Source organism: Telopea speciosissima, chromosome 4 (genome assembly GCF_018873765.1).
Source record: "Telopea speciosissima isolate NSW1024214 ecotype Mountain lineage chromosome 4, Tspe_v1, whole genome shotgun sequence".
In the NCBI taxonomy this organism is placed as follows: domain Eukaryota; kingdom Viridiplantae; phylum Streptophyta; class Magnoliopsida; order Proteales; family Proteaceae; genus Telopea; species Telopea speciosissima.
The window spans coordinates 1403897-1424507 of NC_057919.1; the positions used below are offsets into that span (position 1 = coordinate 1403897).

Sequence of the window (20611 nt, forward strand, 5' to 3'; positions counted from 1 at the left end):
GCATCTTCAAATTGGGAACAAATCGACCACGTTAAGGATTTGCGGAAATCTCAGGCGAAGGAAAAGAAATGCTTTGATTAGCTTTGATTTTTTGATTCCGGTTTTTCACATAAACAAACCAGGGTCTTTGTTTATTTGGAAAAGAAATGCTTTGATTAGCTTGAAACATTTTACCAGTTAGATTTTTGGATTTTTACTCTAGAGTTTCTTCACTTGAGCTCTCTCTGCTAACAGGTTTTTTTCGTTAGCAAAAGAGAATGTATTTTCTTTTATTTTATATACGAGGGTAATATGATCATTTTATTTTTTTATTTGACATTGTTAACAGTAGGGGGTGTGGAAGTCCAAATTCAAAGGCCAAAGGAGGTGCCTAGTATTTGACCATTCTTCAGGGGAGGTCCATGGAAATTATCCTTTTTAAAACAATGCCCTTGTTTCTTTTTTTTGGGTAATAAAAAACCATGCCTTGCATTAGAGAATATAATACTTAAAAAGTTATCAAAGTCTCTAACTCTATCAAAAAAAAAAAAAACTCTCTCTCTCTCTCACAGAGTCTATCTTCGTCAGTTTCCACCATTTATTAATTTTCTGTCAAACAATCTTTAAGAATTCCGTTTTATTTTACTAATTTTAGTGGACAGAAAGAGAGAGAGAGAGAGAGAGACGCACATTAAAATGACACAACTGTACTTTTAATTAATTTAAAAAAATTAAAAAACAGAATTAAAGGAAAGAGAAAAGACTAAAAAAGAGGGGTCCCCCAGTACTAGGAATAGGAATAGGAATGGCACGGTTACGAGCGCCATGTGTCATCGTCTTATTAGTTGGAGTCGGGGAACTACGAAGAAACAAAGCATTGCAGCTGCAGCCGAGCAGAGGGAACTCACTCGGGAGACGGGATTGGAATCCCAATTTCATTTCCCCCTCCTCTCCAGTCTCCAGTCTCCCCCCACCCCCCAATGCGCCCCCAATGCCCCATGCAATGCAAAAAAGCAGTCAAACACGAGGACCGGATAAGGCCCCCCGAGGGCCGAGGCGTACAGTCAAATCAAAAACCGTGACGGTCAAATGCTCGAGCTGGCACTTTAACAAAGGCCCCCCGGTTGTGTGGGTCCCATTCTCTTCTAGTTTTTTTTTTTTTTAAATAAGAATCCTCCTCCAGTCAATCCTCTCCGTTGGTCTTTCCTCCTCTTTCCCGGTTCCCAACCCTCCCTTTCCCGGTTCCACCATATCTTATTAATCCTTTTCTATTTGTCTCCTTCCTACCTCTTTTTCTTTGGCCTTTTCTTTATTCCACTTTTGGCCTTCCCTCCCTCTCTCTCTCGATGAGAGATGGTAGACCGCAAACCCGGTGGTCCACCAACACACCAGCCGGTCCGCCTTTTCGAAGGGCATGACTCGACTGGAAAATGGACCGGCTTTATGCATCGTGCGGAGTCTTTCACCCTTTATCAGTTTATCTATCAAAATATATTTACTAGGTATTGTGAAAGACTGATTTAACCTTCTCTCGTTTGCCTTTTTTTTATGTGACAACTGAACAAGGGTGATTACAATCCAAAAAACAAAGAAAAAACTGAACAAGGATGAATTGTTTGATACTTTAGTCTTTGGTCCCCCCTTAATTTCCCTTCCGTTCAACTTATTTATCAGCTCAACTGCCCTAGTATATAAAGATTATTAACTGATTCGATTGATAATCCTCTTCAGCCACCGACCAACTTGATGGCTTTAGCAAGGAAGCACTGCAACATTTGTATGCAGTTTCGAACGAAGGAGGGAGCTGGAAAAGATTATACTATCCAATAGCCTAGGACAATTCCTAAGGGGCAAGCTACATCATTTTGTGTGGTTCTATGTTTAGGCGTAAGAGTCGTGTGCTGCACACAACCAAATAGTTTTCTTTCCTCCATAATTATATATATTGGATAAAAGATCGTTGCTTGTTCGAATAGCTCTTGCACCAGTGCATGAACCAATGCGAGCGCATATAGGTGTCTCAAGTATCAATATGGCTTTTTTTTATTATTTCACAAATTTGTGTACTCATGTGCCTAGATATAGAAACCACTCAACCAAGCAACATTCATTTTCCCTTATATCTATCTATCTCTCTCTATATATATAGGGAATCAGTTTTCTGTACGGGAGTGTGGCCTACGCTAGTACTCTCATATGTCTATCTCTCTCCTCTTTAAAACAAGGGGGTAAAGGTGTCTTTTCACATAGAGAGGAGAGAGATAGACTCATGGGAGTGTTGACGTAGGCCACACTCCCGAACAGATAACTTTTTCCCATATATATCTATCTCGTATATTTATATACATAGTGTTAGGTTAGATTCTACCTGAAGCCTTAGCCTTAGCCTATGCATGCCCTGACCCTATCCCGAGTTTGGAAATCTCAACCCTAGTTCAGCGGACAAGACATAAAAGCCCAGTCCATGCCTTAATAGCGCTCAAATCAGGCTGGGCTTGGACTCACCGGGTCAAATTTTTACTTTTTTAACTTCAGGTCTTTAGCCTTTAACATTTTGTATAATGAGGTTAAAAATGTCATGTGAGGACAAAATAGTCATTGTGGATTTTTTATTTGTTGGTATTTTAAATTCCTTGATATTGTAAATAAGGGAAACCGGGAGACTATGGCAACAGCCGACAGGTGATATGACTGCACGTGTGGTTCGCGGGTCGAGGGAGTCAATGACCGGATGTAACCCTTTTGCCCCGGTAATCGTAATTTCCTCTCTCTTCCTCTCGTGGGGTTTGCCCTTCTTTTTTGTTTTAATTTATTTCTTATCATTATTTTTTGAAGGGTTTTCAGCAATTGTCCTAAAAGAAAAGAACAGAAGGGGAACGTTGCAGGCGTAACTTTTTTCTGCCCTAGTGCCCTCTTCTCCTCCTCTACTCCAGTCTCGTCTTTTTTGTCGAATCTTCTCCTTCTCTTCCCTCCCATACCTGCTCCTTCTCTTCTCTCCATTGGGAAGTTTAGGTTTTGATCTACTCGGTTCTCATTTTTATTTTTGAGGACATTTGAGTTCTGGTTACTGTTGGGTCTGGAGAAGCCTCCTCGCTTCCACGGTCTTTGGGCTTTGATGATTTCACCCTTTTTGAGCTTGAAGAGGAAGGGAACTTTGTTTTTAGGGAAGACGATTATATGTTGATGATGTGTGTGATGATGGTGATGAGTCTTTTGACTGGAGAAAGCGATCCAGTAAAGCAAAAAGAGAAAGAAGAAAAGATGTCACCATTAGGGGCCGTTGTTGCTTGCGATTGTCAATGAGAGAAAAAACTTGGGTTTTTATGCTTCTTCCCTTCTTTTCTTTTGTTTTCTCTCTTTTCACGCATCTCATGAGCAGGGGATTTGATTTGCCTTGAGGACTGGTTGTTGTCTTAGTGGTTACAGAATTTTTAAGGAAGGGGGTGGGGAGGTCTAAGGTTTTTGTTTTTTCATAAACATCTTCTTCTTCTTCTTTTTCCTTCCTTCTTGAAAAGGTCTGCAATAATGCCAATGTTACAACTTCCTGCTTGGATAAGAGATGGGGATGTGACATTGGAGGTGGGTGGCGGTGTTCATGTTCTAGATCTGGACACTGCAGTCAAAGATGGGATTTTGGGTGGGGGAGGTGGGGTTTGTGGTGGTGGTGGTGAGAAATTGGATTTGAAGAAGATGATTGAAGAGCTGGATTTGTCCGACGTCCCCTCGGTCTTCATCTGCCCCATCTCTCTTGAGCCTATGCAGGACCCTGTGACCCTTTGCACCGGTCAGACTTATGAGAGATCCAACATTCTCAAATGGTTCTCCTTGGGACACTTCACCTGTCCCACTACGATGCAAGAGCTTTGGGACGACTCTGTCACTCCCAACAAGACACTCCACCATCTTATCTATTGCTGGTTCTCTCAGAAGTACTTGCTTATGAAGAAGAGATCTGAGGATGTTCAGGGCCGGGCGTCGGAGCTCTTGGAGACTCTGAAGAAGGTGAAGGGTCAGGCCAGGGTTCAAGCCCTTAGGGAGCTCCAACAGGTTGTGTCAGCCCATGCCTCCGCCAAGAAGACTGTGGTGGACAAAGGTGGTGTCAACCTGATCTCCTCTCTGCTTGGTCCTTTCACTTCCCACGCCGTTGGGTCTGAAGCCATTGGGATTCTGGTGAACTTGAATCTGGATTCTGAGTCGAAGACGAATCTGATGCAACCGGCGAAGATCTCCTTGATGGTGGACATGTTGAATGAGGGTTCCATTGAGACCAAGATAAATTGTACCAGGCTGATTGGGATGTTGATGGACGACAAGGATTTCCGATCCGAAATTGTCTCCAGCTTTAGCCTCTTGGTTGGATTGTTAAGGCTGGTCAGGGACAAGAGATACCCAAATGGGATCTCAGCTGGGCTTAGCCTCCTCAGAACGATATGTTCGCATAAACAAGTCAGGCACTTGGTAGTGAGTGTTGGGTCAGTTCCTCAATTGGTTGAGCTATTACCCGCATTAAATCCCGATTGCCTGGAATCAGCCCTTTCCATCTTGGATGTTCTAGCCACTCTACCAGAGGGAAAGTTGGCCTTGAAGGATTGCCCATGTACAATCCCGAATGTGGTGAAGCTCTTGATGAGGGTCTCTGAGAGTTGTACGCAGTATGCATTATCAATCTTGTGGACAGTCTGCAAGCTTGCCCCCGAGGAGTGTGGTTCACTTGCTGTGGAGGCTGGTCTGGCGGCAAAGCTTCTTCTGGTCATCCAAAGTGGTTGCAATCCTGCCCTGAAGCAACGTTCAGCAGAGCTATTGAAGCTGTGTAGTCTAAATTACACAGCTACCGTCTTCATTTCCAAGTGCAAACTTACCAGGACGATACATTGAAGAAAAAATGTTACTGGGTTACATACATTCGGTGGTCTCCTGTGCTTTTGGGCTGTTAAGAAGGTGGAGAACTTGTCTGATTTGAGGGGAGTGATAGCCCAGAAAGGAAACGAGATAACCCGAACTTGGCAGTGGTCAATGATCAAGGAGGGGAGGCTCCGAGCCTGAGGTACTTCACTTTGGCTTTGCTCCCTGTGTATAGTAAAGATCCTGTAAATTGTAATTCTCTCAAGTTGATTTCACATATGTGAAGAAACATCATAATGCGGTTTACGGGCCCAACTTGCTTGCTGTAGTGGATTCTAATCCACCGCCCAATAGAGCTAGCTTCTGGCTTCCACCCAAGTTTCTCTAATAAACCCCAGCAAGGTCCTGTTTCAGATTGGGCCATTTTTGATCTTTAGGAGTCTTATGGGTTTGTGGTTTGTAAAATCTTCCCTGCGTTATGTAGTTGGGAAGGGGTTGAATGGATGTGAAAATAGGGGATGGGAGTGGAGGTTTATTGATGGAGCAAGAGCTATCAGTTATGGGTGAGGGAAGTGGTTTGTTGCTTGCATTTTCTGCTCGCAATGTTTATACGTTTAACCCCTTAATTTTTCCTTCAATTCTGTTTTTGAGTTCAGGGGAGACCCTGTTTCTTTTTCTTTTGGGGGTGGGGGGGGTTTGTGTTCCATGGATGGGAGACGCTTGGTTTTCACTCCCTGCATTGTAGAGATTGTCAGAGCTTTTGACCTCAGAATATGGATTCCAAGTGCAATTAAATTTTCCTCATTCCTTTCTTCCATTTTGCTCAAACAATGAAAGATTTCTCAGCCTTTATGAATGTGGTATTGAAATTTTTGTTCATCATTACGATGATGTCTATATTCAAATGAAAAATTGGTTTGCTTTCGTTAATTTATTGAGTTCCTTTCTGTTTTTGGTCCGAAAGGGGGGGGGGGGTGGTGGCCTGAGGGTTGGGTTGTGAACTGAAGCATGTGGAATGTAGAGATCTCTACAGGCTACTGGCAGAGTGGTGTGGGGCTGGAGGTGCAAGTCACTGAGGTGGTTCCATTTTGGGAATGAACAGTGAAAAAAATAAAAAATAGGGGCCATGGTGGTTATCCATTACGGAGGAAGGAGCTCTGAGTCAACAAGAGCTCGCGTCGTCTTCCTTCTCTCATTTGAGTGGATACTGCGGTGAAAGCTGAGGAGACATTCACAGAACAGTAGGAGCATTTTGAATCGAAATGATCGATTCTTGACTCCTCTCTTCATGGAAATACACTACAAGCATGGTAATTTGCCTTCTTCCATCGAGAGTCGAGACCTGGTAGATATTCAGGTTCAGGGAAGCTTTTCCATCGACCCAAAACAATTAGACAAAGCACTTGGCTGGACCTTCAGGCAAATGCGAAATTTTAGCTTAATTAATGGGCGTGTCATGAACCCCGAACATATATACACGTTCATAAGGCTATGAAAGTTAATGTGCAGTTTCGTTGGCTCGTGAGTATTGGATGTCCATTTAATACTAACCAAAGGTAAGGCTTTCTTCATTAAAAGAAAACCAACTGAAGACGCGCTTTCACAGAGTTAAGTAAGGCTTTCTTCATGAAAATGTATATCTGGAGATGCGCATTCATGCACAGTTACTGTTTTAAGTCACAACAAAGATTAAAAGAAAGTGGCCACGCTAATGAAACTGACAAATAAAGGGAAAACCACTGGATATATCCAAACATATCCATTTAAAGCATTAGAAGATAATCGAAATCTAAGGCTGAAAATCTATCTAGGAAGCTCAAACCCTCTCGGTCAAGGTTTTATGTTGTTTTTTGAAGGACCGTGTTTTCCTTTAGCCATGGTGAATGAGAATTCATTCACTGAGACAGATTCGAGTGGGGGGTTATCAAGAGGGTATTGTCAAAACCCAATAGGGGTTTGTGAACCCTAGGATGAGGAGTGTCTAACTCTTTCTTTCCTTTTCTTTCGACCTCTTACTTGAACTAAGTATGAACAAGATTCATAGTTAGAAAACAGGGAAAGGTTGATTGGGTGCTAGGGGTGCTCATCCCGCTGGTCTAGTTTCCCCCATTCTAGACTTTGCACAATTGTTTGTACACACAATCTTAAAGTCGGACAATACTTCCCCTCCCTTTTTTTGAATTCCAATGTTTTCCTCTCTCAATCGAACCATAACTTTTTTTGTTCCCCTATGGTTAATGCACTTCTTATAACCCCACTCACCCTGGCACCCAAAAGAAATGCTATTCCTGAGATAGTTTCACAATAATTGGTTTCAAGCACATAGTGTTGAGTAGGAGGAAAAACCCCACCTCCCATGGTTCATTATGCATTGCTTGATTTATTATTTCTATGTACTTGACATTCACCCCTACACACGGTTTATAATTTCTTAATTTTTGGAATCACAATGTACTCATTTTGTAAAAAGGGTTCAAATATTTCCTTAGTTTCTGTTTTATGTTGCTCATCCAACTAGATTACTAGAACATCAATAGGCTCCATATATGGAGCAAGAGAGAGATTTTAAATTGTGGAAGTTTTCTTAAGAGAAACAATTCATTAAGTCAAATTTAAATTCTGTCCCAACATATTGGATGTCTTGTTTCTTGTTCCTTAGGAAGGTAGGCAGTACTTTGAATTCTATGTTGTCAACCACGGAGTTGGCGGCGATTTAAGTTTTAGAAATGCTATGGTCAATATAAAGCATTATAATTGGTTAAATTTGGATGGAGATTGTTTACTTCACCATCAGCATTGTGCGCACAAGTTCTTAAGACTAATTAGTATTTTGGAAACAGATTTATTGAACCTTTATGTTTGGCGGAAGAGAGGATCAATGAATATGTAAGAGTGTTGTTATTGAACACAAGTTCTTAAAGAAGTTATTGTGTTGACGTGTTCGTGTTAAGGGTGGTGGGGTTCGTTAATAATTCCATCTGGTTAGATCCTTGGATTCCAAAATATTGAAAGTTATACTTTGCCACATGGATTAGTTCATCATCTTGCTTATTTTAGAGTGAGTGAGTTAACCATACATGATGGTACATAGAATTGTTAATTTAGTTAATTTTCTTTTCCCATCCTATAATGCTCAAGCGATTTGTCAGATTCCTTTATCGCAGAATTTTTCCCAAGATATTTGGATATGCCCTCAGGTTAGGAATGGAGTTCTCTTTACTAAGATTGTTGCTCAATATTTAGTGAGGTCAACTCGTGGTGCTACATGCCTACATATACTTTTAGCAAAGCTTGGAGTTATTTATTGTCTATCTCTATTCACCCAAAGTTTAAAAATTAAAAGATTGAGTCAAATTGGCTTTTTTTTTGTTTTGTTTTTTGTCTTGTGATTTTAGTAAACATATTTGGGCATTTGATCCATTGGACCTTCGAACAGAGCATCTTCATGCTTCATGTTTGCTTCACTTTATTTCTATACCACAGTTCTCCAAACCTGAGAATAAAACACTTTTCTTTCGGTAGTAGCTATTATGTGCTATTTTTATGGTATTTAGGAATGAGATGATCCTTCGACAATTTGGATCCTCTACTACTGAGCTGCCCGGCAGGACCATGCTGCCCAAACACAGTACTGCACGCAATGACCGCCTTACCCCCATTTGGGCAAGGAATTTGGGCAGGGGTAAGGGCGGACATTGCATGCCCAAGTGGGAGTAAGGCGGTCATTGCGTGCAGCACTGTGTCTGGGCAGCACGGTCCTACCGGGCAGCTCGACAGTAGAGGATTTCGATCCATCTTTCGATCTAAGAAGCAAAATCCCTATCATTTGATTTAGTTAATCTCACAATATGTCCATGAGTCAAATGTTTTCTTGTCTCTACCTATCCCATCTATCCCCTATCATTTGTGATTACCTATTCCATCTATCCCCTTATCATTTGTGATGACAGCTATGATCAACGGACTACGGAGTCAAGTTGGGCTTCAATGTTTCTGTCTAACACTCTTAACTCCTGTTTGCGTGTGGCTTTTATTATGAATCATAGACTTTTTAAGGTGCGCTTAGGACGCGAAAATCAAAAGACTCCTTCAAAGCCTACTAGCAGCACAGAAACAGGGATGGAATGAAAGAAGACAAATATTTGGACAGATTGCCAAAAAAGTGGAGTGGCTTTCACGGAGGACCAAGGAAGGATATGCAAGCTTTAACTTCCTTTTAAGCCTGTGAACTTTTTCATGAAGTAAAACAGATCTGTAGTGGTTGTTCTTGCTAGGAGGGCTTAATTTACAAAAAATTGAAATGTTATGTACTTTTTGGCTATTTTAATGGTTAATGGTTATTCTTTTTGGTTCTTTTTGTCATTAAAAAAAAATATATACTAGGAAGAGTTGTGAGAAATTGTCAAGTCTGTTTAAGAATTTGGTTGTAGTTATGATAAAAAGTACTTCTCAGAGGAGTATCAATATAGACAGGTAGACTAGAAGGGAGATATAGTCACTTGGTCTCCTGTTTAAATGGTAGATCGGGACAGTTTATTTAGGTCAGGTTAGGGTTTGACACCATACCCGAAAATAAGATTGTGGAGCTGTTACCATCTAAAATATGGAGGCTGGCCTTGGTAAATCCTTCTGTGTGTTTCTGGATATCAAGTTCTTTAACTTCTTATCATAGATGTGACTAGCTTTATTTGTTCCTATGTACTCTCTACTCAACTCAGCCTTATCTCTACTGAATGGAGTCGGCCTTTGTTCCTTTGTACTCTCAACTTCTTAACTTCCTCTGTTCCTTTGTACACCCCCACCCAATAAAATGTAAAGTGTTGATTCAAACCCACATTTTTAATTATACATTTAACTGTCGAAGACCACACCTTAATTATCCCAGTAGTTCCTTAGTTGTGACATATGAAGAAGAAGGTCATCCCTCCCCAGGCCTGTGACACTGCTCGTCATGATCCATGGTGGTGGTTCCGGATAATTTTTTACAATAAGCTCCTGGAAATCCTTGATGTTCTCATCAGGCCGCTTTCCCTTGCCCCCCTTCATTTTATCACACTTGGTGAATACAAAGGTCAGTGGTATCTGAAATGTCAAAATGAAGCAAACAAATCATCAGGAAAAAGGACTTTGGCTGCATCTTTTGCCCCATTGCAGCCAGCATACTAAATTGAAAGCTTCATATATGCAACCAGAGAATCAAATAGGAAATGGGAGAGAACAGTACATTATTGCGGCCAAGCCAATTAGCACAGTCTAGGTCAATCTTCTGAGTTGGAATACTGGCATCTATGAGAAGTAAGACAGCAACGAGAGTTTCTCTGTTCAAAAAGTACCCTTTTGTGAAAGAAGACCAATCCGTTCGTGCAGATTCGGGAGCTTTAGCAAACCTGCAACCAAGAAAGTGAGATCAATGATGTACCTATGCTGCATCCTCCAAGCTCACTGGGAAAAATCAAATGCCAACTGGAAAACATAAAAATATCTGCAAGCATTAAACAGTCTCTAATATAACCTACTTCTAACTGAAAAGAGATGTTTTCTACACTTCATACCCTTAATTAATGTCAGGCCAACTAAATAAAGATGAAAATTACTATCACATCATAGGCAATTCACCGGACTTCGCTTTCCCACCTTGCCTTTATTGATGACCTTATGCTTTTCTCCAAGGCTGACCCTCTTTCAGTTGAGTCTTCTATGTCCTGTTTGAGGCAGTTTGAGCGTATGTCAGGGCTTTGCATAAACCTCTCTAAGTCCCTCCTGTTCTTATCTGGAGTTTTTGAAGAGGTTAAGACATGTCTAAAGGATTTGACTGGATTCTCTCTTGGTTTTCTTCTGGTTAAATATCTTGGGCTGCCATTGATTCCCTCCAGATTGACCGCTCATCACCATACCCCCATGCTTGACCTTATGCGTAAGAGACTCCAGCTTTGGAAGGTTAAGTTACTATCCTATGTGGGCCATCTTGAGCTGATCAGATCGGTCCTTCAGTCCACCTATATTTCTTGGTCTGACATCTTTGGTCTTCCTCAGGCAGTTATTATGAAGTTTGAAGCTCTTATGCGCTCATGTCTCTAGAAAATATCATATTGCTCTAGATTCCTTCATCTAATCCCTCGGGCCTCTGTTTGTCCCCCTAAAGGCTTGGGGTTAAGGCACATTAAAGATATCAACTCGGCTAGTATCCTCAAGTTGATTTGGAAGTTAGCAGCTAAGAAGAAAAGCATTTGGCTTGACTGGGTCTACTCTAAACATCTCCGTAAAGACTCTATTTGGACGGCTCTCCTTATCTCAGATGCTTCTTAAGTCTGGAGAAAGATCTTGAAGCTTAGGCCCCTTGCTAATGGTATTATCACCTCTTTGATTGATGGCGGTGCTTCTACTAGGCTTTGGCTGGACTACTGGCACCCTCTTGCATCCTCCTTCATTTGATGGGCGACAAAGCCATCTATAGTTGGGATAAGACACTAGCCATGGTCTCTGACATTATTCAGGATGATGATTGGGCTCCTATCTCCACCACCCAATTGGGTTCTATATGGTCTACCCTCTCGGTCTCGGGTATGCCTAGGAGGCCTGTTGGAAGGGGAGATCTGGTTACTTGGACTGCCTCTCCTTCGGGTATATTCAGCTTGAAGTCGGCTGGGGATCTTCTTAGAACTCATGGCTCGGTCGTTCCTCGGCTCAATTTGGTTTGGTCAAATCCCATATTCTGCACCACAGCTTCACAGTTTGGCAGGGCCTTACCTATTACCTTCCAACGCAGTCCTTCCTTATTCAGAGGCACATCATTGTCCCTCCTTGCAACCTTTGTTGATATGCCTAAAAAGATGTTGATTACATCTTCAGTTTCCCTTTCTCCTCAAGGATCTGATCTTGGCTTCTTGCTCGATGTTGGCCCTGTAGAAGATGAATCTTGCCTTTTCAACGTGAGTAGATATGACCTTTGGAGGCTTCTCAGTTTGTGACCGAGTGGGTAAACTAGCTCTTGGCACTGCCATTCATCATATTTGGTTGTAATGTCAAAAGATGGTCTCCCAACTCTAGATCATTTCAGCAGATTTGGGACTCCATCTTTTCTGATGTCGTAAGCAAATTGTCTGTGGCCCCCTTTAGATGTGCTGACTCTCCCAAAAATAGGCTAATTGTCGCCTCTTGGAATCTCCCCCGCTCTTTCTAGTGTGGGTGTGATTTTGTATTTTGTTTTCTCCAGTCTCGTTCCTTGTATATTCTCTTCCCCTTTGAGGGCCCCTGTTTCTCCTCTGCTTTGGTAATGAATTTTTATTCACCCAAAAAAAATTCACCGGACTTGCTAGACAAACCATCGAACCACATGCACGTCTTATAACTGATTCTCCATGATCAATATTGCATGGTTTGAGGGGAAGTTTTGGAACTCAGTATATGTCCTAGTTATGATATAAAATGCCCTTGCTTACATACTTACTTGTAAGCACTAGTTATGGTATGTAAGAACTATATACAGTTGATATCCTTCTTACTTGAATGAGGCTACTCAGTAACATGAATATCTTTCTAAACCACCAGTACTATTAATGAGGCTACTCAGTAACATGAATATCTTTTTTCAATGAACAAATAAATACAACCACTGAATACCATTCCTAATAAGTAACATCAAAATTACCAATACTCACAGGAAAATAAAACAAAACAAATGACAAACCTTAAATAAACAAATGAAAAGAACTCAAAAAAGCTGTTGAATCATGGTTGATACTGGTGAAGGATAAATTGGATTTAAAAAAGTTTGTAAATGTCAAATCACTACTTCTAATTGACAGTCAACTGAGGAGGGGGTATATGATGTAAATAAGTCACTTAGAGGGTTTATTTTATTGAAAATAAGCTTTGGGTTGGGTTATATTTGTGTTGGGTTTTTTATCCCAAGGGTTTATTTTTGTAATTGGCCAATTTAATGGGTCTAAAATATGGGTAGAAATTAGGAAAACGGGATTTACTTCCTTAGTTTAGTTAGAGTCCTATTTTGAGTCTGTTTTCTTTATTATTTCACTTTCTTAGTCAATTTAGGTTACCTTATTCGTTAAGGATATGGTTAGGCCTTTCTTTTTTAGTGTCTAAGTCTATTTTTGAGTCTTCTGTATAAGTTTGTAAGGGAGGCCAGCATTGAACACGAATTTGATTAATGAAATATTGGCTTTAACCTTTCCAAAAATCCTGAGATAGGTTGGGTGAGATGCCCATGCTGAGATAGCCATTCCCTTCCCCCATCCCCTTCCATCGGTTCTTGATTCCAAATTCTAATTGAGTTTAAAAGTGCTACAAGCTGCTGGGATTTCTTTCAACTGATTGTCACATCAATTTCTTGAAGATTAATACATCAAGATCATTGTTGCTTCAACAGGTTACAAATTTGTGGTTTTTTTTTTTATTTGTTACTTTAACCAAGGAAATTGTTCCCTCATTTATGTTTCCATTGTTCTCTTGTTTCCCTTATTCTTACTTCCCATTGTCCTCTTGGTTCCCTCATATGTTTTTTGTTTCCATTGCTCTCTTTCTTGTTCTTTGGAGATTTTCTTTTTGATCCTGCCTGGGATTAGACATGTTCTGGTCTAGTCTTACATTAGTATATATTACTAAACTAGGGAGTTGGATGTGACCACGTCAAATAAGAGGGAGTGCATGTCATTTTAAAAAAAAAAAAAAAACTAGGGGGCTTAAGTGTAATTTACCCTTAACCGAATACTTAAGTGGGGACCCTCAGAGGCCCCCTATTGTGCTAGGATTTCTTAAAATAACTTTACAGAAGAAATTTGGGTATTTATTGTTCCACATCATGGCGTGCAAGGATCTGTTGATTTCCAAACATGCTCTGGGGGCCAAACTAATGGCACGTCGTATGCTTGTCCTGGGAGGCGACCCAAGAGAATTCATCAAGAATACATCCCACTATGCTTCCTATTACTTCAGCAACAGCACACACCACCTCAAATTCCTTACTGCATTCTCCATATTGATGCGTAGAAAGAAGAATGTAGTCTACCACCCTTCAAAGAATTTGTAGCTTATTCCTCCAAAAGGGAGCATGACAAAGGAACAAGAAAGATAGATAAATCTTTGTTTAACCATGTGAGACCCCCACAGTTTTACACTCACTAAAAGAAATCGAGTTCAGTCTTTTTCTTTTTTGAGCCACTTTAATGTTTATGATGTAGCTTTCATTTGGGTTCGTAGGACTGCAGTTACTTATAAAAGTTCAGTGGAATAGCATTTATTCAATTTTGTTTTTCATGCTGATAAGAATTTTTGTTCCATTCAAAGTCTAATTATTCAAGGCTGGGTAACACCCCTCTTTGGTGTCTTGGATTGGACATACGATAGATATTTTTGTTAGTGATGTTAAACTCCTTTGATTTAGGGTAGGATCCAGGATCTAAATTCCTGTGCACATCCTTCTCTGATATAATTCATCCATTATCTTTTGGATCTTAGAATCCAAGTTATGAGTCTTATGAGTTCACTAGAAACTTGCATTCAGTGTGAGTTGATTATATTTTAGTTTTGTACCATACAAGATGCATTTTTTCTTGGGAAATTTACACGTACCTCCCCTTTACAGATCCACCTGTGAGTTTTGGATATTTACACATACCTCCCCTGCTTTCCAAAATAATTAATAAGTAAACCCACTCCGTTAACCTGGGACTGAAAATGTCAGAATTGTTCATTTGTTGACCAAATTGCCCTTCATGCTAAAATAAACCTATTTCTTCCATTACGGACCTCCCTGGTTCTCACTCTCCTCTTCTGATCCAGCACTGCCATCATGGGATCTGTTAGAACTCTTGGTGGTGCTGTGGCGGTGTGTTCTGATTGGTTCTTATCACCCCACCTCCACCTCTGCCCAGCAGCCTTTGGTTTCACTAACTGCCACAGCACCACCGCCTCCACCTGAATGAATGAGTTCTTCTGTCATACGGTCATACCCTGTGCTGTTCTAGACTCACTGGTTAGATCTAATACTTTGTTACATTAAAAAAGTTTTTAATGTGATAAAATTTCCTGAATCTGCATTTAGATGGAGGGGAAGAAGAAAAAGAAAGAAAACCAAAAAATACTACCACACAGATGAATTACGAGAAGTGGGTTCTTGAGAGTCTTCTTGAACTTAACCCGGAAATCGTGATTTTTGTCACGGATTGAAGAATTATCAGTTTGATTCATATCTGTGTTTTATGATATGGAAAATGTGGAAATGGATGAAAAGATGGAAGGCAGAGATCTTTTGATTGGATTTTTGAGAATTTCTTGGTGTCAATAACGAGAGATTTTGAGGAAATTGTGATTTTGGTCGTGGAGAGAAGATAAGAATCACGAGGTTATAGAAATTGTGATTTAGTGTCACGAACTGCTCTTGCTTGGACTGCTTACAGATTTTGCTAAGGTTTAAGCCTTTCTTAAAGTGAATTCTTAATTGATCGCTTGTGGTAAGACTAGTATAACAGATGATGATGTGAGAATTCTCTGTGATTCAACCAAATTGCTTGGGTTTTTGGTGGATTACTGGATTTCTGAGATGGTTTGATCTGAAACTTCATTTTACGGAATGACAGAACCAGTGACGTGAGCTCTCCTTCTTGCTATCAATGGATCTTGGGTCAGGGATTGGATGATGCTCTTCCTTATCATCAATCTTCTGGGCAGTAGAGTATCTCAATTTAGGCGGTGATATGTTCTGGTTGACCTGAAAATGCTTCTATAAGCATGATTTTATGGGACGATTCTATCACTCCCAACAAGACACTGATTGAGCATGAATCATTCAACCAAACAGGATGAGAGTGTAGAGATAGAATTTCAAGAGAAGATAAGAAGAAGAATCTCAAAAGAGAACAACATATGAGCAACCAAAATCGTCAGAATTGGCAATGGAATGACGGGGCCACAATTCTCTGAGAAGCTTGAGCAGCAACTGTGCCTTGTGCTTGGTTCGCCCTGTGCAATCGCTCTGCACCAGCAGCAAGAGCTGCGTCACCATCCCGCACACCACTGCATCCCTCTGCAACTGCTCTGACAACGAGCACAGCAACAGCAGAGCACCCACCGCGTACTCCGTCGCTCTATCTGATATCTTCAGTATGACATTCAAGGTTTGGATTCATCTTTACCCCAGTTCCTTCTATTCTTCTTCTTCTTCTTCTTCCCCTCCTCTCATTTTTTCTTCTTTATTTTCTTTTCTATCTGAAATTACCGACCAAACCCTTTTCTCCTTTTGATTATTTTCTTCCAAAACCCCAAACAAAAACCCACTTCTACATTCATCTCTCCCTCTTCCCCATTTACCCTAATCGAATCTACCCAACCTTGAAACGCACCATCCATCCTCCCCTTCTCATCTCTCCATTTCTGAAACCCATCAACAATCCCACTATCATCGGTCTCAAAACCCCTTTTGCTCCCATCGTTTCCATTCTCTAATACCTAAAATCCACAACCCTCCTGCTGATATACAATCAAACCCTTTTCCCCTCCATTTCCTTCCATCTCCCTTTTCTGTGACCGCGCTCCCTTCCATTTCCTTCCATCATCACTCCTCCAGGAACGGGTTTGCATTCGAAGAGGGTAAATCAGTGTACAATCTTACCGCAAGCGCGAGAGGATGCTTATCTTCTCAAGGACAAGCTCACTGCGAGGTCATCGTTGGCGGGGAAGATGAGTTGCAGGTGTTCTTGCACAGGGAAGATGAATGGCAGGTGTTCTTGCGCAAAGATTTTTAGGGTCTTCAAACCCTAAACGATGGATTGTGGGTGAAGGACATAGATCATTGGGTTAAGGGCATATCTTTACCCTATTAAGGGTATATTGGTCATAAAATGATTAAAACACTCTTTCCATTCGCTACTAACTGGGACAACTAACAGAGTGGGTTTACTTATTAATTAGTTTGGAAAGCAGGGGAGGTATGCGGAAATATCCAAAACTCACGGTGGATCTGTAATTAGGCCTTACCTCAGGGGAGGAACGTGTAAATTTCCCTTTTTCTTTTAAAATTCCCTTAAAGGGATCTATTTTGTTTTGTTTTTATTAATCCCTTTATATAATGTTCCTCACTAACCTAGACATATTTGGGTTCTGTAAGCATGATTTCGAGCGATTGAAGGGATTTTAAGTTTTGAAGACCAAAAGTCTTTCTTCCAGAAACTCACAATATGTTCTCTACTCTTTAATGGAGATTCAGAATATAGGGGATGTTGAATAGATAAAAAATATCAAGCTTGCCTATGTTTTTGCACCTCTAGTCCCCACCCACTTCCCCCAATCCTCTCCCCCCTCCCGCCAAAAGAAAAAAGAAAGAAAGAATTGGAGCTTTCTTTTTTTAAAGAAAATTTAAAAGTTTCCATCCTTCCAATGACAAGTGTATTTGTAAATTAAGGTTAGAGCAAAAGTATGAATATTGGATTACACTGATAACTTTCATCCCCCAACCCCCACCCTCAAAAAAAAAATTCCATACCTCAGCAGCTCAAGCTAGAGTTAAGGGAAGGAAAAGGTAGAGTTAGCATGCAGCTTACCTTTTACTAATTAGTAAAGATTCAGTCAGTCAACTTGTGGGTCAGCTTGAGTCAGATTCCCCACCACCCTCTTTATGTTTGGAGCTGCTTGTGTCAAGTCCAAGTGTAAAAAGGAATTTCTAGTTGTTTTCAAGGCTATGAATCCATGTCGTTAGGAATTGCCAATTGTCGTGGCGTCAAGTCTGTTTTTGAGTTTTCTTAGTTGCTTTTGGTTTTCCAAGTTGGAGTAGGCTAAGATTTTATGCAATACAAGTTTCGGTTTCTTCAATTCTTTGCTGTGTGGACTCTCAAGTTTCCTTATTGGACTCCAAGGGGCAATCTAGCCGGTGGTCTCCTGTTCTTCTATCCTGTTTTTCTTTTTAGTTTCAGCTAATTTTTTAACTTCAGGTCATTTTTCTAATTCTTCAAGCAACCTGCAGCTCCCCCGCTTCTAGTTGGTTTTCAGAGTTCTTATTCTGTTCATATCTGTTAAAGCAGGGATCCGTTTGCTACCAACCTTTACATCTGAACATCTGAAATCATTATTTCTTCTTTTTAGTTTCAGCTAATTTTTCTATCTTCAGGTCAGTTTTCTAATTCTTCAAGCAACCTGTCCCCCCCCCCCCCCGGGGGATTTCAAGTTGGTTTTCTGAGTTCTTATTCTGTTAATATCTGTTAGGGAGAAAGTTCTCTGTCCAGGAGGGTGGCCTACGCCAGCACTTCCATGAGTCTATCTCTCTCCTCCCCGTATAAAAAGACACCTCTGCCCCCTTGTTTTGAGGAGGAGAGAGATAGACACATGGGAGTGCTGGCGTAGGCCACACTCCCGAACAGAAAACTACTTCCCTATCTGTTAAAGCAGTGATCAGTTTGCTACCAACCCTTACATCTGAAATCATTATTTCAAAAGTCTTATAACTTAAGCCTTCTGCTAGAGTGTATTATTTTATAGGGAAAGAGAACGCTACATGGGTGCGTGCAGTGCGCTGCCCCTGCGTCCAGACACTGGCATGCGAAATGACGGCCGCGCCCTCAGGAAATTCAGCCTTTTCATGGGTGTGTGGCAATCATTCTGCATGCCGCTGTGTCTGGGTGCAGGGGGCAGCGCACCATACACACCAGGTAGCATTCTTTCTCCCTAATTTATTACCCTGCCCAGTTCTTGCTAATTTTCTCTAATTGTCCAATCGCATTCCTTCATTCGTTGTAGAATTCCTAGTTTTTATGCTTAGCTGATAGATCTTAGATAGCAGAACTGTCAGCCTGAATTTTGTGAATATCTGATCATTCTTTTTAGACTTATTCAATTTCTCCTACTCTCATTCCATTATGTCCATTCGATGTTCCTGTTTTATTTCTAATTTCCAGTGTATATCTTTATTATCTAGATCTGTCTCAACAGTCTAAAATTCATATCTTATTTCCGTCCTTTAATTGCATACAATTACTCTTCCAAGTTCTTGTTCCTTTGCTCCTGGAAGTCCACCTTGCAGATTGAGTCTTTAAAATCCTATTTCTAGGGCGTTAAGGTTGCTGATTTGCTTTAACCTCAAAAGAAAAAGGGAAAAAATAAAAATGCTGTGGAGAATAGTACGTTTGAATCACATGTCAACTGAAGGTGACAGCTAGTGCAGCCAGTAAGGCCTCAGCTGTTTGTAGCAAGGTCTTGGAATCAAATTAAACCCCCCCCTCCCTTCAACTGGGGAGGAGAGATGGAGGGCTAAGAGCCTAAGATATAACATATCTTTCCTATCCACCCCATCCCCCCAAAAAAAGAATTGCATGTCAACCATTGAAAAGGACCTATGTGATCGTAACAAATCCCATATAGCAACCACTGCCATGGTAAAGCAGGATGGTAACCAAAAGGCTCAATTTCAGAACCCAGAACTGCATCATCAAGATAGATTTACAAGGTATACGAGACCCTACACAAATCCAGTAGAACTACATACATTTCAAAGTAGCTACTCATTCAAAAGTTGGAGTTTAGGAACTTCTAAAATTCATCACATTCAGGAAAAATGCATATACAAATAATGCCTGTGAGTCATCACAAATGCCAGAAGCCTTAGATACTTGAGAGTATCTTCTTTGCTTAAACACTAAATAATGAAAGCATGGATGCACCCCACAAGCTTTACAACGGGCAGTTTCACTCGTGTTAAACAACACTGAGTTTGACAACAGTATATGGGATAGTTTCGTCTAGCTCAATTTAATGAGAAAAAATAAATGGCATGCTTTACTCAGGGAAGGTGATAAGGCTTACCCGTAACCAGGTAAATCCACAATATACCAACTTCGGTTGACTAGGAAATGATTAATAAGTTGAGTCTTCCCTGCAAAATTCACAAACGGATGCGAAAAACACAATGAAATCCGGCAAAAGAAAACACACTTCTTGTCAGCTCAAACTAGTGTTCGACAAAAGAAACATAAAGAATCAGAAGCAGAGTTCCTAGGAAACCAGACCCGGTTTCTTAGAGGTGAGGGCGACTTCTTTCTTACGAACAAGAGCGTTAATGAGCGAAGATTTCCCAACATTGGATCGACCAAGGATCGCAAACTCGGGACGATCATCTTTGGGACAATCCTTGGGCTTACTGCTGCTCTTCACGAATTCCACTTGCTTAATTTGGGCGTGGCCGGCGTAGGGCCCCAGAACAATGTTGGAACCGGGAAGAATCATGTCTTCTCTCACCTCTTCCGGTTCGACACCGGGAGCAACAAAGAGGGCTCTCTTGACGAACTTGACGGTTTCCGGGACCGGTGCTTTGGCGCACTTTGGTGCAGTGACGACATGAATACTGGGGTCTTGCTCGACTGAACTCGATGAACACGACAAAGGTCTCCGGCGAGAGAGGTTAAAGAAATATGGAGGCTTTCGATGGAGAGTCAGAGAAGAGGAATAGGAGGAAGAAGATGATGAGAAGAGAGACGCAGTTGCTTGGACACCAAAGACGCGAATCCGCAGTGCCAGCATTTCTTTGATTCTCTCTTTTGTATGTTCGTTCACTGTCGGAGCTTTGAGGCCCGGGGGAGAGCTCCGCTCACCGATAGGCTCTGTATTTTGGCAGCATTTTCTGGTGGAATAAAAACTAAAAACCCTCGAAGCGTTGGCTGTTTGACCTCATAGCAGTAGCTACCATCGGATTAGAATCTTTCTCCCACCCTTATAGTGTCCATGCTCTATACCTTCTTCCTGGATTATAGTCCTTTTTTTTATTATGTCGCAGTAGGGGTATTTTAGTAAA

The 20611-nt window shown here is 41.0% G+C and overlaps 2 protein-coding genes across 2 annotated transcripts; one reads left to right on the top strand and one right to left on the bottom strand.

Moving 5' to 3' along the window:
- The first annotated feature begins 3058 nt into the window (after positions 1-3058).
- On the top strand, positions 3059-5133 carry LOC122658327 (U-box domain-containing protein 30-like). Its single transcript, XM_043853248.1, has one exon. The coding sequence runs from the start codon at positions 3505-3507 to the stop codon at positions 4852-4854; it is 1350 nt and encodes a 449-aa protein (XP_043709183.1). The 5' UTR covers positions 3059-3504; the 3' UTR covers positions 4855-5133.
- A 4504-nt stretch (positions 5134-9637) lies between these two features.
- LOC122658328 (GTP-binding protein At2g22870) lies at positions 9638-20391 on the bottom strand. Its single transcript, XM_043853249.1, has 4 exons — positions 19830-20391; positions 19627-19696; positions 10046-10208; positions 9638-9903 (listed from the first exon to the last, which is right to left on the bottom strand). The coding sequence occupies exons 1-4, from the start codon at positions 20338-20340 to the stop codon at positions 9694-9696; spliced, it is 954 nt and encodes a 317-aa protein (XP_043709184.1). The 5' UTR covers positions 20341-20391; the 3' UTR covers positions 9638-9693.
- Between the last annotated feature and the right edge of the window lie 220 nt (positions 20392-20611).

Bases quoted from the DNA above. Each gene is read 5' to 3' on its own strand.
- LOC122658327 (XM_043853248.1), top strand. From the start codon at position 3,505: ATGCCAATGTTACAACTTCCTGCTTGGATAAGAGATGGGGATGTGACA.
- LOC122658328 (XM_043853249.1), bottom strand. From the start codon at position 20,340: ATGCTGGCACTGCGGATTCGCGTCTTTGGTGTCCAAGCAACTGCGTCT. The intron at 19,697-19,829 runs GTCTGGTTTCCT...TGAATTTTGCAG, and splicing joins CCTCACCTCTAAGAAACCGG to GGAAGACTCAACTTATTAAT. The intron at 9,904-10,045 runs GTACTGTTCTCT...TTGACATTTCAG, and splicing joins ATTGGCTTGGCCGCAATAAT to ATACCACTGACCTTTGTATT.